The 19,306-nt window shown below is 45.9% G+C and overlaps 1 protein-coding gene across 1 annotated transcript; it reads left to right on the top strand.

Annotated features, from left to right (window-relative positions):
• Nucleotides 1–2,816: 2,816 nt before the first annotated feature.
• NFAM1 (NFAT activating protein with ITAM motif 1) lies at nt 2,817–18,397 on the top strand. Its single transcript, XM_066550014.1, has 6 exons — nt 2,817–2,922; nt 4,983–5,321; nt 6,336–6,445; nt 8,894–8,995; nt 13,532–13,618; nt 16,220–18,397. Exons 1-6 carry the CDS (start codon nt 2,841–2,843, stop codon nt 16,277–16,279), a joined length of 780 nt encoding a protein of 259 aa, XP_066406111.1. The 5' UTR covers nt 2,817–2,840; the 3' UTR covers nt 16,280–18,397.
• The last annotated feature ends 909 nt before the right edge of the window (nt 18,398–19,306 follow it).

Genomic DNA, 19,306 nt, shown 5'->3' with positions numbered 1-19,306 from the left:
GCTGAGCTGCTGCAGCTTTTCTGTGTGCCAAGCGGTGTTTCTCTTTTGGATGGTTGTGGTGTTAAACGCTTCAGCAATAAAGAGGCTTTGTTGTGGTCTCTGCAGCATTGCTTTTGCCTTGGCTAGCAGCAACCTTTTTGTTTGAATTAATGCTTTCCCTGGAGTTGGCTGTGGGGGCATGTGTGGGCTCGTGTGTGTGCCTTGACTTGTGGGTGTACATTGGACACAGCTGTGAACAGGCACTTCTGGTAGGTGCAGCACTTGCCCAAACTTGTTGTTCATGCGTGCTGGAATAATGTGCTTTTCCTCTTGGTTGGGAATGCTGGCTACTATTGTGGGCTTTTTAAAGTGCTTCAGTGAAATTAATATCCGCTTTTCAGCTATAGGCAGAAACTGGCTTGAATCTACCCCAATCCCGTATTTAATTTCAGGAAGTGTCAGCATTTGCTGCATCAAAGGAAGGACCAAGCCGTACAGGTCCTGGCCAGTCAGTGCTGTGGCGGGTTTACAGCTGGCCAGGCTGTTCTCTCCTCATCGTGCTGTAGAGACTGGCTCACATGCACCCATGTACTGTATAATACATGACCTGTTCCTTTGGAGCTTTTTAATTTATTTCCTTTGGCACAGGTATCTTGGTTAGTTCCACGTAAGTTTTGGGGCGATCAGTTCAGTCCTGCTACTGGCTGGTAACAGCAACTCCCCAGCTTTTCCTCATCTTCCTTCCATTTATGTCTCCAGGGTTAAAACTCAGTTCAGAATCCCCAGACCAAATTGAATTAGAATTTAACATTCAAAGATTCAGGCTCCCTTTAGGCTCTAAGGAACAGAATGTCATCCTGTCTCGCAGTTAATAGCTGCTGGGTAGTCGTTTCAAAGCCATTTCTTTTCAGTGAGCTCTACCATAGCAAATCCCAGCAGTGAATGTATTTCTGGCCTGGCTGTGCCTTTAATCCCACAGCTGAGTCTTATGTGTGATCTCTTTTGAAATGCTAGATTTTTTTTTTTTTAAATTCCAGACAGGGATATTTCTAGGACTTGGCATTTCGAGTGGCACCAGGATTGTTTATAGGAAGAGAACAGAAAGGACAGAAGGATGATGTTGACCTAGCAGCCCTACAAACCTACCTCACTTAATCCACTTATCACCCTGAATTCCTGAAGCAGATAAATGCTCATAACAGTTAAAACACATCACTGGCAGGAGCAGCATGTTCTGTCCTCTAGAAATACATCAATACTGGAAATTACAAAGCTGCGTGCTACCATGGGATGAGCATGATATAATAGTGAGCCGAGGAAGCCCTCACTATTCAGTGGAGTTCTTCCACAGGAAGGTAGTGAACCTCTGTTTCCTTCTCTCTCCCTGCCCCAACTACCTTGAGATGCTGTTCAGGCCTGTTGTGACCCCAGAGCCACAGCTGCCTGATCTGTGCCTCCATATCTGAAATACCAAGTGGGCCCCAAGTGTCTTGTTACTGCTTTTGATTGTCCTTGCTGCTCAGCATTAAGACCTGTGAGGAGTGATTTCCAGCTGAGACCAGCCCTGTGCAGCTCACATCAGCATGTCTTGGGGAGAGGAGTTGGTTTTGGCTAATCTGAGCTAAACCTTCCCTGGAGGAGTGCAGCTGCTGCACCAGCCACACAAAGCCACGTTCTCCTCTCCCCATCTGTCAGGGTTCTCAGAGAGGTACTGGAGCCGTCCCTGGGCATCATGCAGCACATGCCTCCCCCTGTGTCAAGACCCCTTCCTCCAGGGGACCTGTCCCAGGCTGAACAGGAGGAACAATGCTGTAAACCAAAGGTTTTTTGGAGTAAACTTTGTTCCTACAAAGTCTGGAGGCATAAAACAACTGATAGCGCTTTTGAATACACGAAGCCTACAGGCTCATCTGCTGCCTTAGGTCTTTCCCCACGTGACCATCCCCCACCAGTCTCTGCAGCACAGCACCCCATGTGAATGGGCACCCTTGAAGTTGCAGCAAGTCCTTTCTTGTGGACACTGCAATTGTCCACAAGAAGTGTGAAAGGAGGAAGCTGCCTAAAGAGAAGTGAAGACCTCTCAGCCGCAGGAGTTTTTATGAGTCAGATGCTGCTCAGCTGTTGCATTGCAGATGTCTTAGCTAAAAACAAGCGTTCATTGAAAATCAAAGACTCTTCGTGAGTATAGGCGGCAGGAGCCTCCCACAAAACGTGGTTTTTCTTCTTCAAAGGGCTCTCCTTAGATTTGCCTACAATAGATTACTTAAAGCTTGCCTGCACTGTGAAGCTGGTTCAGAGCCAGCATGGTGTGGATCTGAAATGGTCCAGCTGTTCGGGACGAATTCGCCGTCTGGTTGTCCTCATTCTGTGAATGTGAGTGCCTTCCTCTGGAGGGACCTAGTGGAGAAGTTGGCTGTGGAGGGCCATTTTATGGAGTCAGGGGTACAGTAGAGCCTTTGCTCTGTACTGACTACTCGTGAACTACTGGTTTTCTGTGTTGAAGGCAGAACAGGTGATCCCCCACTTTGTGGAGGGTGACAAAGTTTGTTGTAAATGCAAGCGATATTTTACAGCCATCAGGAAGCAAAGCTCTGTGCGTTAAAGTGCTTGTGGTCTAGTCTTTGGACACCCACTAGTAGGTCTAACACCATCGTAGTACAGAGAAGTCAGCCCTGGTGTAGGGTGGAGTCTGACCAAAAAGCAGAAGAGCTTGCATCTGCCAGGAACTGCTTGCCAAATGCAGTGTGTGTACATCTCGCCTGTCCCTTTGCAAACAGGAGGGGATCAACCAGCTGCCCTGGCATGAAAATACCTGACAAACCCCCACCTCCTTTGCCTTTTGGATCTTTGTGTCTGGGTGCATGCTTACAGCCTTTGACCTCCCCGTCATGATCCCAAATCTAAAAGACATCTTCCTGTTTCTTTGGTTGCTTCAGTGTGGAGGTAAACAAATATTTTCTTTTTAATTCCTTTTGTTTACTCTCATGTTTTTTGTATTAGAGCAGTTCCAGCTGCTGTCTTTTGCTAATTTCCAGAGATCCCCTCTAGGAATTTGCACGCTGCTGCTATTTCTGTCTTTTAAGCATTTCAAAGCTAAGAGAGTGAATCCTCAAGAACGAGGGAACATGGGAGAAGGGTTAGATAACCTAAATAAAATGGTTTGGCTTTTTCCTTGGTATGTTCTTTTCAACCTAGTGGCTTCTGGGATAATATGAGAAGATGGATCTCTCCTCTCTTTTGTTACAGTAGTGCTTAGCTGTGTCTTATGTAGAAACAGTATTCATGTGTGTCTTCTGCTGTATAGAGAAGAGGAGAAGGATGACGAATCATTTTGAAAAATATGGCCCAGAATAAGCTACTTGGGTTATCACTCCCAGTGTCTGCAGGATTTTGTTACCACCTTTCCATAATATTATTGTAACTAGTGTACACAGGACTGAGCATGTCCCTGAGGACTGTACTGTATCTCGGTTGCTTTTACAGCCAAGAACCTTTCTCTGGTGTTGTAACCTAAGCTCTTCCTTACTGTCAGGCTGTTGTCCCTGGCTATGTGATGTGTAGAGAATTTTCCTTAACATATGGTACTTCCCAGCAGTCCTTCCGGGGCAGTAGCTGTGCCCTCTCTCCATTGTTGTCCCCCACCACGAATCCTCAGTGCTCAGCATTCAGCAGTGCTAAGTCTGAGTTGCCTTTTCCAATGCCAGCTCCTGCTGTGCTGAGGTGACACTGCTGTTGTGATGCAGCGTTAGTCCATGGTGACAGAAAAGCAAGCCTGGCTGTGCTCTGGGACAGCTTTAATACCTTGTTATGAGCCTGCTCATAGATGCAGAACTCCAGGGAATCCCATCAAAAGCATAAATGGAAAAGCCTGCCCATCCCCTACTTTCTCTCTCTACCCTTTTTTCTCTCTTCTCATTTCATGTCTCTGAAAGAATCCTTCATTTTGTGAGAAGACTTGTAAGTTTCCAGTTTCCTTTCTCAAAGAGCCTCGTCTTAAGTTGCCTTATATGTGGTTTTATATCAGTTGACAAATAAATAGATCCAGAGACTGCCTGATACTGAACCCAGATTTGGCTGGGAACCAAAGAAGTCCTGTACCCCAGTCTCCTTACTAGCCAGTGGCTCACTCTTAGGTTATTTTCCTTTTCATTAAATAAAACAGGGAGTGAACTGTGGTGTGGTTCCCCATCTTATTCGTCCTTTCTTTTAACTTCTGACATCATTGTCTACTGAGTTGCAGTGATAGATCACTTTAAACTGCCTTGTGTGTATTAGGAGGAAGCATGAGAAGGGCATGCTCTCATCTCTGCCTAAGATACTGTCACATATAAATACTTAAGATCTGCAGTCATCTGCAGATAGTTCCATAGCTAACACTGAGGCTTGTGCTTTGCTCCCGTTTTAGAGCAGCAAAGGTTTGGAGTGATTAAGCTGTGGCTTATTTCTCATGGTGCTGGTGCTGGCTCCTATACAGAACATGCAATCTCCTTCCTCACTTGCTATTCAGAAATACACAGCCCCACTGATAACACCTGCTTGCGTACAACACCTTCTCTGCCACAGAGCCATCACACAGCCACACGTAGATTCCCGAGCGTGGTTTATACATCAGGACACGTCCAGCTAGCGTTTATCTTGGAAAATTGCTTTCTATTCACCTGCTGTAAATACGTTCAAACACCACTGCAAAATCAGTTCACTTCCTGCTTAATTTCCTGTCTTTCTGCGTACTGCTGTTGTATGGAGGAGCTCACAAGAGAAAAGGGGAAGCCTGTGAATGCAGGAGGCTATCGTGGATCACACAGCAATTACCCAAGAGATGTGACAGATCACACAGGGCACATGCTCTGAATCACTCAGCCTCTGACAAGGGCCAACACTGCCTGCTATTGGTGTGCTTCCTGGTGTATGGTTATTTTCAGAGTGATCCTGTCTTTGGGACAGCCATCCTCTCCTCACTAAAAGTGAGATTAGGTGACTGCTACCAATTATTACTCTTACAGGAGGAAATGTCGATGTACAGCAGAAACCTCCAATCCAGGTTGCCTTGCTCAAGGAAGAAATATCCATCCCCTGTAAAGTCATCTTCCCTTACATGCCGAAATACACCAAATTTTCAATCTCCTATTACTGGATTAATTCACTGGATCAGAAGACATTTATCTATAGTAGGGTGGAAGATGTAGCCATTCCTTCTGGAGAAGAGAATAAGACTGCTGCCTTATCTTATGACCACAGAATCATGCCACTTGAAAACACCTCCTCTACTGGCACGTACTACTGCGAGGTCAAATGGAATGGTATCCAAAAAATAGGAAAGGGAGTGTTTGTCCTTATTAGAGGTAAGTGAAAAACCAGAAAGTAAGGGCAGGAGGTTAAAAATCAGCTGTATCTGGCTATGGAAACCTGATCTTTGCTCTTCTTTTTCGCTATCCACACATGCTGTGAAGTCAGGTATGAATAATGCTTTATGCCCAATACTAATTGCCATCAGAGTAGAAATGCACTTAGCACAGGTGTTCTGCTGTTCCCAATGCATAGATAGGGACATGAAGAGACAGTAATTTATACCTGCCCTGCCAGATGGGAATCAGGATCTATCTAGGGACCCTGAGCACTGGATCAGACAGTGCTTTTAGGTGTCAGTGTTCAGAAGACAGTGTGGTTTGTTCTTCAGCAGTGTGACAGAGGCAGCTGATAAGGTCACTCATTAGGGTGCTTGCTGTTACCACATTCAGCATGCTCAGTTTTAGGGACTCATGAACAGGTTATGGCCTCACCAACATGCCTCCCTCTTTTCCATTTGGTACAGCGAGTTGGTTGGTCACTTAATGAGCACGCTGGAAAGCAGTGGAAAGCTTGATGCAACATAAGAGGAATGTTAAGAAAAGTGATAAGGAAGTGCATGCTGCTGACTGGCTGGATGTGCATTAATGACTGTTGGATATGAAGAACTTGTTAATGTAAATGCAAAGAGCTGTGATGAAGTAGCTTTGCTATACTGGTCAGAGGATACCTGCAGTACCCATCCTCCCAGTTCATGTGGCCTGTGTGCATTCCACCATCTGTCTTTCTGCTCCTATCACAAAAAGACCTTTGCCAACCTCTATCTACCAAATTTCTTGTCTCATATCACCTCCCTCTGTGAAGTAGAGCTGCTTATACCCTGCATCTTCTATGTGATTCTGCAGCTGCACCCTGCTGTCTGTTCAGTCAGAGTATGTTTTGAAGGGTGTGTGCATTTCTGCCACTATATTCTGCAATCCTGCATTTTAGTTTTCTCAAGGCTCTTGCCAGGGTTAAAAATACAGCAGGGTTCCACTCTCACTGTGAACCTTTTACCTTCTTTCTTACAGATACAGGATACATAAATATCTTTTACAGCTGGGAAATCCTCATTACGCTTACTGTTCTTCTGGCTGTATTGAGCATCACTGCAACAGCTCTGCTTCTGTGGAAAAGAAAGGCAAGTAATAACCAAATACAAAACAATACCTGATGCACTCTAGGAATTAATTCCATTTTTTTCTAACTTGGCTGAATTGGAAGTCCCTATGCTGAAATTTTCCATGCTGAGTGTCTGATCCAGTTTATTTTTTAAGTTTTTCTGAGAAGAAAAGATTACAGGAAAGACAAAATAAGTAAGTGATTTACCCATTAAAGAAATTCTGGCAATCATTTTGACTACAGTATGCTCTGCTTTAGAGCAAGGATTTGACACAGGGCAAGAAGGCACACTAGCAGTGTACTGGCTGTGAGAACATTCAAGGAGATGTAGCCTTGTGATGGGATTTTGGAAGATTGCAGTTTGTGCATACTCAGTCATGGCTTTTGTCAGTTTACCAGTTCAGTTGCCTAAAACCTCTGTGAAGAGGCCAGTTAGACAAGTAATGTCCTGTGCACCCGAGCAAATCTGTTACAACCCTTATGGCAGGACTTTCCCTATTTCTAATCCTCTTTCAAGATGGAGGTTACTCTTTCAAGGAGACTGCAGCTGCATTCCTGAGCTCGGGCACCATAGCGGATGGGGACCAAAGCCTTGGGCATCTGTTTGGCAAAGAAAACACTAAGAGACAGAGTGAGAAGGGAAGCATCAGGGCAAGGATCCCAAGGAAGCTTGTGTGAAAATTACAAATAACTGTGGGGAAAAAAAAAAAAAAAGATAAAGGGACGAGGATCAGACTATACAATCTCCAGGGACACCTTCCATTAGCAGTGATTCTGTGAGGCTGGAATAATGAACCTCAGGGGGGAAACTGGGACTGGAATCTGGAGTGAGGAAGCACTAGGAGGGTCTTAAGAGAACCTCTTGGGTGACCAGACTAGTGTCCCAGGTTGGGACCAGATTCCAAGGAAGTGGAATCTGGGAAGCTGAGAGCAAAGGGGAGATACCAGGAGTGGGGAAGAAAGGATTTGAAGAGTGGGAGGAGAAAAGCCAAAAGCAGAGCTAGAAGATCTGCATGAGATGGACCCTGTGGAAAAACCATCTGGAGTCATGATATTGGAATCCCTGTTGTTTGCGGAAAACCTACTGCTTCTAGTACTGCCACCCTCAGGTGTTCCAACAGCATCATCTGGATTCTTCCAGAAATCTCAAGCCTGGCCTAAAAATACCCTTACATCCTCTAGAATGGAATATGGGATTGTTGGTTTCTAGGTAGAGTGTGCCCTGTAACTCCCAGAAGCTGCTCTCTGCCACCGCAACAGCAGACTCTGCATGCTCTTTTATGTGGAAGCTGTGCTGTGTATACAGTCCTTTGACTCAAAGGAACATCAGGTTTCAGCACACACAATCAGAGATCACCAGGCTGAAAACAGAATGGCAGCAGTTGGCAGCCCAGCTAATCTCGTGAGACTTACCTTGCAGGCAGTCTGATGTGGGGGAAGAGTGTAAGAGGCAAAGGGAGTCAGCTGGAGATGGGCCCCCATCTCTGTTTGCCTAGAGAGTATCTCTGTGGGGATGAGGAGGGGAGGCACTGTCACTACTCACCAATTGGCATCTCTGGGTTTTGAGGTGGGCCAGTGAATCTCAGACTTATGGCCTCTCCTTGGGGTCTGAAGAGATTGTGCAGTCATTACATTTGCCCTCCTGCAGAACACAGCCCATATTTCTCACCACAGCTTGCTCAGACCTGCTGGTTTAAAAATGTTTATCTTTAAGAGAAGCTATTTAGCATCCTCCTTAGTTACTAATGGACTGGAAAGCAGTTTGTCGTTTTCATGTGATGTGAATATAATCATCCCACTTCTTTCTGAATTAGAACAGAGATACTTAGCAAAGCCTTCTGCCTTTTCTGCCTCTTCTCTTGCTTGCTGAGCAGAGCTAACCCTTCTCTGTGTGTGCATGGAATGTGTTCAAGGAGAACTCATCTGATGCAAGAAACATTCAGACAAAGGGTCCTTCTTCCTTCAACTCCATGCTGGACTTGTGCATCCATGTATCACTGACTAGATGTCACCATTAATGATTATCTAGTGCTCTTCTGTAGACTCTTTGTATTAGGAAAAGCTTCCTTGCCAAATCCTGATAAAAGTAATTGCATTTTGCCTCTCTGAAATTCCTTTCTGCACTATGACCAGTGCCCTGCTTTATTCCCTGTCCTATAGCATTGTTTCGTGCTGCTCAATACTTACACCCTTCAGCCAGTAAGGTTTTGGTGGTGAAAGTGCTTTATATGTACACACAGAGCCAGTTCTCCTTTCCACTGCTCCAGTGTAAGTCACTGGATTCTACACTTAACCATGCAGTGAGGAAAGTTACCAGCACATGTACAGACACTGCCAACACTCTTCCTTGTGGAAACATTCAGGAGGTGTGCAAACAGCTGGCTTTGATATTGCATTGGTATTCATTTTAGCTTTGGGGACATGTGGTTTTCTCCAAATGTGTCATTTGGTGTCTTGTCCTGAGCAGGTGTTGTTCCCTAGAAGGAACCAGCCAAATATCCTGAGACAGAAGGTAGAAACTCAGCTCCCTTCAGCCAGCCCACCACCACTACCACCTCCTGTCTATGATGTGAGTACCAGAATCACCCTTCATCTCTTCTGTCCACAGCATGGTACAACCCTTCCTTTCCCTGCCATGCTACAGACAATGCCGGTGTCATGATGTGAAACAGAAGCAATACCTCCATACCTGCCTGCTCTTGGTGACCTTGCTCTGCTTAGCTTCTCTCAGGACTGGGTGTGTCTCCACCCTAGTCCCGGTCATGGCCTCCCCAGTGCCCAAACCTTGCCCCATGCCCTGCTGAGCAGCACCTTTCCCTCTGCCAGCAGCACAGAGCAGCAAGTGTGGGGCCAGGAAGGGTTCCTGGTGGAAGAGGTAGAAGAATCTCCAAAAGTCAGGAAGGAAGAGGGACTCTCAGCCCCACTTTGTACTGCAGTTTCACGAGGGCATGGCCTTCCTAGCTGGAGAATGATGCCTCAGGAAAGGGGCAGAGACATGATACCCTGACCAGCCCCCAGCTGTTTTGGGTCACTGCTGGGGCACCTTCACTGGTGTCAGTGTCACAGACCGCTGCAGTCCTGAGCAGAACAACTAGCTAGCAGGGGGAAATGGGCAAGGAGAATGTCAAGGGAGGCTTTTTTTAAAGCATTTCCCTTTTCATTGTATAGGATCTCCTTTTCCATTTCCCAAACTGTTCCCACTCCTTGAGGGCAGTAGCCGCAGTGTCATAGGTAGTAGGATTGAAGTGGTTCCCCTGAAATGTCAGGCTAGACCTCGGCTACCTCAAGTAACCATGACTCCTAATCCCATTTACAACCTATCCAGCTCCATTTTATATGGATTCCCTTTTCTCCTTTTACTCCCATGGGATGGCTGCTCCACTAAGAAGGAAAGGGTTTGTTGTTTTTTTTTCTTGTGAACTGTGGGACCAACAAGGAGGAATAAAATGAAAGTGAGTAGAGAAGGATGTTGCCTGCATATTAGGAAACCTTTCTGTCTGTGAGGTCTATAAGGGCTGGAAAAGTCTCTCAAGGAAAACCTGTGAGTTCTGCTGCATTAATCATTTAAACTAAACAAAGCGAAGCTCTGGAGAATGTACTACAGAGAGGAGCAAAGATCTGCCAGGGAGGCAGGAGACCTGATCAGGGGCAGATACCTTCAAGAGGATGGGCCTGCCCCTTCTCATTCTCACTCTCTGGGGGGAGGGGGGGCACTATTTTGTGGCCCTTTAATTTTTGGAGTAGCAGTTTAAAAGAGAGCACTATGTATTGTATGTCATGTGTTTATTCTGGGCAAAAGGCAATGCTTTGGGTAAAGGGGGTTGCAGGTTTTAAACCTTTTCATTTGTATCAAGTAATTTCTTTTTAATTCAGGCTTATAAAAATCCGAATGGGTAGTTTCCTGCTGAAGTGGATGATTTCTGCAAGGAGACAAAAAAAAAAATCAAATCCATTTCTCGCTCAGTCGGCCTCGTCATGCATCCTTAGCTCCATCTTAATTACATGTTTCATCATGTTATTCTGTTCAGGCTCCACTAAGGCTAATATAGCAAGCCAGCAGAGCCAGCCTTAGGCACAGGCAATCCCAGGAGCTGGCTGAGCCCCTGTGCTTGCAGGAGCCCTATGGACCTGGCCCAAGCAGCCTTCCTGTGAAGCCTGTTAACCACACACCAGCTGTTCAGGGCTCCTGCCAGCCCAGTGTGCAGGGCAGGTGGCTTGGCCCTCTTTGGCAGGGCTGCAAGCAGCCTGGGACCACCTCCTGCATGCTGGGGGTACGAGTCTGCCCACGGGAGTTTCCTGCTGTGGAGCAACTGCTGCAGTAGGGGGGCTTGAAGCAGCAACTCCTGCTCCAGACAAGGCACAGGCTGAGAGCAGGGCTGTGATGTGGAGAGCAGCAAGCACGACCCTGCATGGCATAATGGGCAGGGGGGGAGGGAGGGTGAGAGCCCTGGGATGGAAACCTGCATTGGATGGGCCCTCAGGACAGATGAAGGGAATAGAAAGTTGACAAATCTTATTTCCTTTGAATGATAACTCTGGTGCTTCACGGTTAAATTTTATTGGGGCTCTGCATGGTGTAAACTCAGCCCTGCAAACTCTGTTTGAAACTAGGTGAGTTGTGAAAATCTATTGGTGGGTGTTGAACTCAATACTTAATTCATGGGGAAGGGAAAAATCTGTGATCAGCATTTGGGTAATCTAAGGCAAGGAAAAAAAGGAAGGACAAGTGAGAAGTAGCTCTCAGTGATGAGATAAAGAAGGAGGTCAGAGATCAGGGGCTGGACAGGAGACCAGCACATGCTAGCTATGTTGTCTGTGTGGGAAAGCAAGAGGTTGGAGTTTGGAGGAAGGTAAGGCCAGGGAAGCACAATGTCCTCCCTCCCTGAAGCTGGGAGCAGAAGCAAGAGGAGCCAGCACTGGACATCAAAGTAACAGATGCTGTTGGAACTACATGGCATAGCTCATTAAATGCTCTGTGTTATCCTACATGGCAGCAAGGCTCATCCCTGGTGTGGGAAGGGTCCTAATACACCTTCTGCAAAGCTGTCCTGCTGAACATTCCTGGGAGAAAATACCTTCCTCAGTGGCTCTTCTAGGTGCCACTATGTATTTTGTGGTCCTTGGGGGTGGCTGTATGCAGTGAAAAGCATACAAGGTAGAAAAAGCTTGGTAATAAGGGGGCAGCTGGGAACCCAGTTTGTTCTCTCTGTACTGCCTTCCTTGACCTCTCTGTCCTCCTGCAGCTGTAGAGTAGCTCTACCTCACTGCACTGGCCAGAACCAGACCTGTATATCCTCTGACTTCCAGCTTAGCTGCTCAGTTAATGAGCAGCTTGGAAATAACAATCTGAGGTACTTGCTTCATCTGCTTTACTTCAAACAAGCTTTTTTGAGCAGCAAACAGAACTCCTGCAGTGCAGATGCAGTCAGGTTCCAGAGCACAGGAGCTTTTCCAGGTGTGAGGGAGACCGGAGGCTGTTCAGGGATAGGAAGGCATCTGTCAGCAGGGAGGAGAGTGGCCTGTGTGCCTTCACTGTGACAGTAGCATGATCAGTGATCAAGTAAAAGTAATTAACTTGCAAATGGTGGTTGGAGACACCAGCTCTCCAACTGACCTGAAAAGGACCAGCATTGTAACAGCCTGCATGGGAAGAAGGCATGTGGAGGGAAGGGAATCGTTTCTGGTAGTTAAACACCTTGCTTGCAAGTAGCTTCAGACTGGAGTAGAGAAGGAGGCTGCCTGTCCTGCCAAGGGGACATGGAGCCAGGCTTCTGGAAGCTCAGCACACAAGACGAGGTCCTCACTGTGAGCATCACAAGGAGAATTGAAAATGAGTGTGGGGAAATAGAATTTTCTGTGTGCACATGTGCATGTGCAAATGGTGGGGATGTCTGAGTAGGCAAAGCAGGTTTTGGGGAGCAGGAAGCAGACAGGTGAAATAATTTGACTGTTTCCAGGGTAGCAGTGGGAATGTGAGAGCCATGTGGTGCCCCATTCACTGTGGCCAGCTCATGTTTTAGTGCCTGTTTATTCAGAGGCTCATTCCCCAGTGCTGCTTCTGTATGCTCTGGCCCTGTTCAAAGCACTGTCCTGCTGGCCATAATCCTTAAAGATGCTGAGTGTTTGCAACTCTGCATGAAATTATGAGGGTTCAAGTGATTGGCAGCCCCCAATGAAACCTCCATGTTTTACTCATCCTTCTCACTGCATTACAGGGTGCCTGGCTCTCTCCACTAATACCATCTGCCCCTCTTGCAGCCAGAGCTCCTCCCATCTTCCTGTTGCCAGAGAAACAGCCACCTTGGCAACCTGCTGTCATCCTTGAAACACACATGGAAAAGTCCTCATGATTGTTATGTTTGATCCTTCAGGCAGATCTGGAATATCACTCAAACTGACATGCACCTCCTGTGACACAATTACCTGGGGGACAACGGGTGCATATGCATGCAGGGCGTGTGTGTGTGTTTCTCTGTGTAGCTGAGTGGGACCATGGTAATATTTGAGGGCCTGGGAGCATATGGATTTTTTTATTATTCTTTGCTCACTCAAAGAAGAAAGGAGAGTTCTGGCTTGGAAAAAAAAACCAAAACAACAGGCAATAAACAGAAATTGTATTAATTTTCTGCAGGTTCTGTGCTTCAGGGCCCCCACCCTCTCCCATTTTGTCACTTTTGTGTCCCTAGAATAAACATGAACAAGAACTTGTGGTTGTCAGGCACCTAAACAGTCTTGGGTGGTGCAGAGCACTGCTTCTTACCTGTGGTCCCCCTGGTGCACAACTTTGCATTCTGGGACAATTTTGAAGCAGAGCGAGGCAGAGGCATTGGCATTCTTCTCCACTGCATTACAGAGGGTAGGCAACATCAAAGCCTGTCTCTGTAAGCCTGGAAAAAAGAAGATGATGCAGCTGCACTGTAGGGATTTCAGGGGAAAAGGATTTTCTGTTTGCCCAAGTTAAGGTCGGGTACTTCAAAATTTTGGAGGTGGCAGGGGTCCTTAAAAAATGTCCGGCATGATATGGGGAGCAACCCAGTGGGTAATTAGTTATCTTAAACCTAAGTATTTTATTTTACACCTACTTTCTTTTCTCTTCTCTGTGCAGAGCCTGGATGTGCAGCAAGTTGATGTCTATTCTAGCCTCGAGAACAACACAAACAACCCATCACACAGAAAGAATCCTTCAGGGAAGGTAAGGGCCAGGGCCATGTTCTTGGAAAGTTCCCATATGCCCTGGGCATCTGGGGGAAGAAACCCCACACAATCTCATGACCTAGCAGTCAGTAAATGTGTCTGCAGTCCCACCAAAAGAGGAAAATGAGATGTGACATGCACTCACCAGCTGGGCTGCACATGTAGCCTCTCTTCCCTCTTCCAGCAGAACCCTGGCTCCTGCAGCTCTACCAGTTCTGGCACTCATGGTTTTGTGCAGATGCTTTTCTGTGTGACGTGTGCTGAAAGGCACCGAAGGGTTTGGTATTGCTGCTCCCTCTGAACAAGACAGGCATTCATGAAGAGTTGGGCAGGTGCTGGTCCTGTTATTGCCCTTTCCAGATTATTTAGGCAGCTGAGACATCCTCTGGGCTGAAGGAATCTGTGCACCAGCAGCAGACCCTGAACACAACTTTCCTCTTGCCAGCATTAAGGACCTGAGAGCCATTTCATGGTAGCAGAAGCTAAGATGGTTTGAGCAGAGACTGGGCTTACACAGTCTATGCTGTCAGCCCTTGTGCTCAGGAAAAGGCAGTGTGGATATGTTTTGGACTTGGATCTTGTTGGGCTGAGAATTATGAGTGAGAGACAAGGAACTAAATTCACTCCCAGTGAAAATAGAGGCAACTAGGAATATGCAGGTGTAAATCAGTTGTGGGGGCCACATGAAGCAGACCAGAGGCCCACACAGCCTTCTACCCTGCCTTTGGCAGGCATCAGCTGTTTCATATGGACAAAACTTGCATCAGGCACCCCAGGGAGCATTTCCTTCCTGTCCTCAGAACCTAATTTTTCTTTTCTTCTCCAGACCTCTTATCTGCTTAAAAAAATATATCCTCTTCCAGTGCTAGAAAATGTTCCTGGAAAACATCTGCTGCTCTCTCCCATTAAAGTTCTTTTGGGGAGAGTTGCCTTGGTTGTACCAGCCCTCTCTTTCATTAAGGACATGTGTCTAAGACATTTTCCGAACTCCAACCTTTTAGGAAAAGGTGGTCTAAAATCAAGCAGCCCCCTTTGTCTCAGAGCTACTTTCTGTGTGGTCTGGTGCCATGGCCACTGGCCTCCTGCAGTTACTGCTGTGACACCACCATGGGGGTGATAGCAAAAGCAGTGGCAGGCTCCTGGTTATTGAGGAGATGGATGGGTTGTTCTATATGGGCTTGTCTTATCTGATGCACTGGAAAAGACAGCATCCCTGCATTTGTGTTTTGCTGCATTTTGAATTATTTGGATAGGGGCCCTGTTTCTGATCCCGTTTATTCTTCTGTATACCTTTACCAGCTGCTCCCTCTGAAATGATTCAGTCTGGATGGTAAGATGAAGTATGTGTGGGGTTTCTCCCTACCAGGGAGCTGTCTAGGCTGTGCTGAGTTGCTTGTGTGTGGCCCACACCATTCAGCCGTTGCTTGGAGGGACAGAGGGTCTGTAAAACAGAGCAGCAGCAAAGCAACAGCAGAGGAGCATCTGTGTGTGAGTGGGTCTGGCACTGGCAGCCTCAGCCAGGGTGGGGTAGAGGTCAAAGCAGAGATGGGAGAAAGAGAGGAGAAAGCAGAGAGGGGATGGGATGAACTCTCACATTGAGAGCAGACAACTCCAAGTGTCCTCAGTTCTTGTGCTGCTCTGGAGGAAGGGAAGTGTGAGTGGCAGGATCCCATTAGCTCAGCACGGGAGAGTTTGCACTATCCACTATGGTTGCAAGCACTTTGATCAGCTTCTCTTAGTTATCCTGGGCTGTGACCACTTGAGACACTTGTCCTCCAGCTGTCTTTGCCAGAGCATAGGAGGGTGTTTTCCCTAAGAGTGAGACTTGTGGGTCAGTGGGTTTGGCCTGTGAGTGGGAGCTGCGATTGCTGAACAGTGGCTCACTCTGCTTCAGAGGGTCCAGCCCAACCCTTGCTGCAGGAGGCTGCACAACTGAGGGGGATCTGTAAAGGGAAGCAGGGCAGAAAGCCTCTGTAAAGAGCATTTGCATGCTGTCACTCTGGACCGGTGGCCAGTTTGGATAGCAAGGGGTTAATCCTGCATGCTTTGGAGTGCCTTCACTCAGCACTTTTGTAGTGTTTCCCTTTGGTGGTGGCAACAGAGAAAATGCCTAGTGTAGGTAGGGCTTAGTTCAGCCGGTGGCGTTTTAGCTGCTTGCTGTGTAACCTTGCTTACGCAGGCCTGTGCCACACAGCACTTAAAATATCAGTCTGTCAGCGCCTTGTCTACACAAGGAACGGTCGTGAGGAATAGACTCAACTGTTGAAGAAACAGGATTGAGGAGGTCAGGGAATTCCTCCTTCACAGAATCCAAAGTGATTTATTTTCTTACTGAGTCCAATTTTCCCTCCCCTCCCTGTCTGACAGTTTTTTTGGGGAAGAGTGACTAGTAAAGGAGGCATCTTTATCCCTTGGGCTGGATTAGTCACGTTCGTCTCTGGTGGAGCAGCATTTCTCACTGTAGTGGCTTCTGTTTCAGCCGATCACTTATAGCCATTTCTAACAGAACAAATGTCAGTGTCTGCTTATTAAGAATTAATTCATCATCTTTTGAATAATTTTCCTCCATTTCTTTTTTCTCCTTTTCATCATTCTGCAGACACCTAAGAAGCAAGAAACTCTAGAAGAATCCTCTGATACATTGTATGAGAATATTTAACAGGGAAGATACCTGACCCTATGTGGACAAGACATCTCTCTGTATAGCAGAACCACTCTCTTACATCCCTGATGAGACGCAGATACATGGAGAGATCCACACTGACTTCAGAGCACAACCACGAGGGAATTGTGAACCCCTTGCCCCTTCTAAACTGCCCTTCATTAACAACAGAATGTATCTGTTGAAATCCCTCGGGGCTCGGTCTGCATTGATGCAGCAAAGCTATTTTGCAGCAAAGCTGTTTGCTGCAAAAGAAAAGCTGCTTTTGTCAAGCACTTATCTTGGGAATGGGCCATCTGTGAAGGTTTCTCTCACCTGCCCCGGCTGAAATACTTAACTGTTGATCCTCTGCAAGTGGTAGGACAATCCGGAGATTTCCCTGCGTGCTGGCTTGATGCTCCGATCCCGACCTGCAGCCGCCCATCTGATCCTGTGCTTGTGGCTTTGCTGAAATAGCCATCAGGACTTCATGCATAGTTTAATCAGATCCAAGCATCCACCTGCCCATTTCCCTTTCTCAGGAACCCCACAGCAAACAGCTTTCTCATAATCTGCTAATCCCATCAAGTAGTCACAGATGCCTGCTGCGACCTTACTGGGGCGACTCAAATCAGTGCCTCTAAGAAAATGGTTCCCCTTCAGCAATATCAGCAGTGAGGACTGGATGCACTGATGGAGATAAAGGTGGAGAAAAGGAACACAGAGAAATATCCCTTCCTGACAACATGTCTCAGTGACAGTGCTCATTCCAGAACAAGAAAGAGGAACAAGGAGGTGGGAACGTGAAGAAACTCCCTTGCTGGGGCTGCATAAGCCAGACGGGTCTGGGGCCAGGTTCCAGCCTGCAGAAGTCCTAGGGGAACTCCCCAGTTTCCTTTTCTTCTTGGCAGTGGGCATTGTTATCTCTTGGGTTTTTGAGCCTCTGTGGGAGCAGGCATGGTACCTCTGCCCCACCAAAACCAATCGGTTGGCCTTTGTTTTAGCTGGCTGTTGTAGAGAGTGTAAAGCTCCTTTACCCCTCCACCATACATTATTGGCCAGGGAGATCAGTTCTGAAACTTAGAACGACTGGAAGAAGGAGGAGGGAGGCCTTAGAAGTGAATTTGCTGTCCAAGTTCTTTCTCCCCTGTCAGCTGGAACTTGCCTACCGTTTGTGTTGATGCATATTCTGGTTCTGATAGGGAAGGAGTTACATTAAATAGCTGTATAACATGATCAAACCAGCAGATTAAAAAGCTGAGGCTGTTTTATCTCATATTAAAAAACAACAACGAAATAACAACCAAACAAAACCAACCCAAAATAAGAATATGCAGCATAACTTGGGAGGAATTGTAGAAACCTCTTTAAAGAAGAAGATCAAATTAAAATTGAGCTCCAGGGTCATAGGACCCTCTCTAGCTGAAGATAATGTTGCTATGTATCAGAGATAGAGGCTGTGGAAAATATCTCCGGGGCCTCCAACCTTCCTATACCATGTTTAAAGAGATAATCCGCTTATTGCTTTGCTCTTTTTATTAGAAAAGATTTCAAATATGCAATTTGGACTTTCTTTAACCACAGAAAAATGTTTTTTCTCTTCCCAGCGCTGAGGAATTCATTTCAGAAAAGGCAACGAATGGACAGCATGTCTTATTAGATCCATTTATAATTTGTTAAGTGATCACAACAATTATAAATATTTTTGAAGTAAAACGTTTTACATTTTACTAATATGACCAGGAAATATTTGTGTTCGCAGAAGAATTTACAGAGGATTGTACAGGTATAACAATTCCTTTCCTTAACAAATTTGAAGAAATGATGAGATGAATTATAAATATGTTGCAGTATGGAAATAAAATATTCAGCAGATGCTGGTGGATTAGATGAAAAGTAAAAAACTTTCAAAATAATGATGGTTAGGTTTTGTGTTTTGTTTTTTAAATTTTATAAATGTTAAAAATACTGGATGCTACTGGAAATTTCCTGGCAAGGATCTCTCTTTGCAGTGAGTTGATTTGTCTTGTGTTTCTGTTACCTTTTAAAGTAGCATGTTTCTTACATTTATGCCTGAACAATTCTATATTAAAAAGCTGAAGCTGTTTAAAATAAAACATAAGAGAAAGAGCAGTATTTGGAATGGAAAATGCTATTCTAGAACAGTGAGTGCTACAGTACTGGAAGAATCATACCAGATTCTGATCAATTAAGTGAAAAATTAAAAATTCCTAAGAAATTTGGCACTGGCAAATGTGAGGATTTGGGCTGTGTGTCAAACTTTGTCAGAATCAGGGTGGGGGTTGCTGTGTTGATTTCAATGGCTTTTGGGTTGGCCCTGTGAGGAAGGCTAAAAGGCTGCTGCATGAGAAAAAGGAAGTTAAAAGCTATGAAGCCACAATCTAAAATCACTTCTTTAGTATTATGCACCATGGGCAGCCACAGCACCAACAGCTTGTGTGAGAGAGAAAAGCATAAAGCAGAAGTCTGTGAGAGCAGGGATGTTTTTAAATGGTATGGAGTTTTCCAAGGTGGTATGAGGAAATATCTGAAGGCACAGGTAGGAGAGACTATGAAATATGATTTATATAATATTGGTATAACTACTTTGTGGCAGAGATTTGTTCAGGGAAAAGGCAGTCACTTGATCTTTTTGTTGTCATTTAGTCTTTTTGTCTTACCTGGCTCTGTGGCCCATGAGGATAGGTGCAAAAAATGAGTGCTACTAGCAAGAGGAAATGTATTCATTTCTAAGTGTTAGGCAATTGGGAAAAAAAAAAAAAAGGAAATTATGGCTCAGTTTCCCCAGCTCCACAAATGGGAGAAGCAGTGACTGGCTTATTGTGTTCACCCTATACATTTTGCTTTAAACTGAATGCTGAGAAGGGATTCCTGTTAAAAACTGTGTCTCTAAGGGCCTCAGCTTCACTTGCTTCCCCCAGCATGGTGCTGTTATGCACAGAGCAGGCTCCCTGGTAGTGGTATAACATTTGATTCCCAGGTATTGACTATTGACAGGATTTCAGGGAAGTGGAGGCCTGTTAT

Source organism: Molothrus aeneus, chromosome 5, assembly GCF_037042795.1.
Source record: "Molothrus aeneus isolate 106 chromosome 5, BPBGC_Maene_1.0, whole genome shotgun sequence".
NCBI classification, from domain to species: Eukaryota; Metazoa; Chordata; class Aves; order Passeriformes; family Icteridae; genus Molothrus; species Molothrus aeneus.
This window is presented reverse-complemented; position numbering and strand designations above follow the sequence as displayed.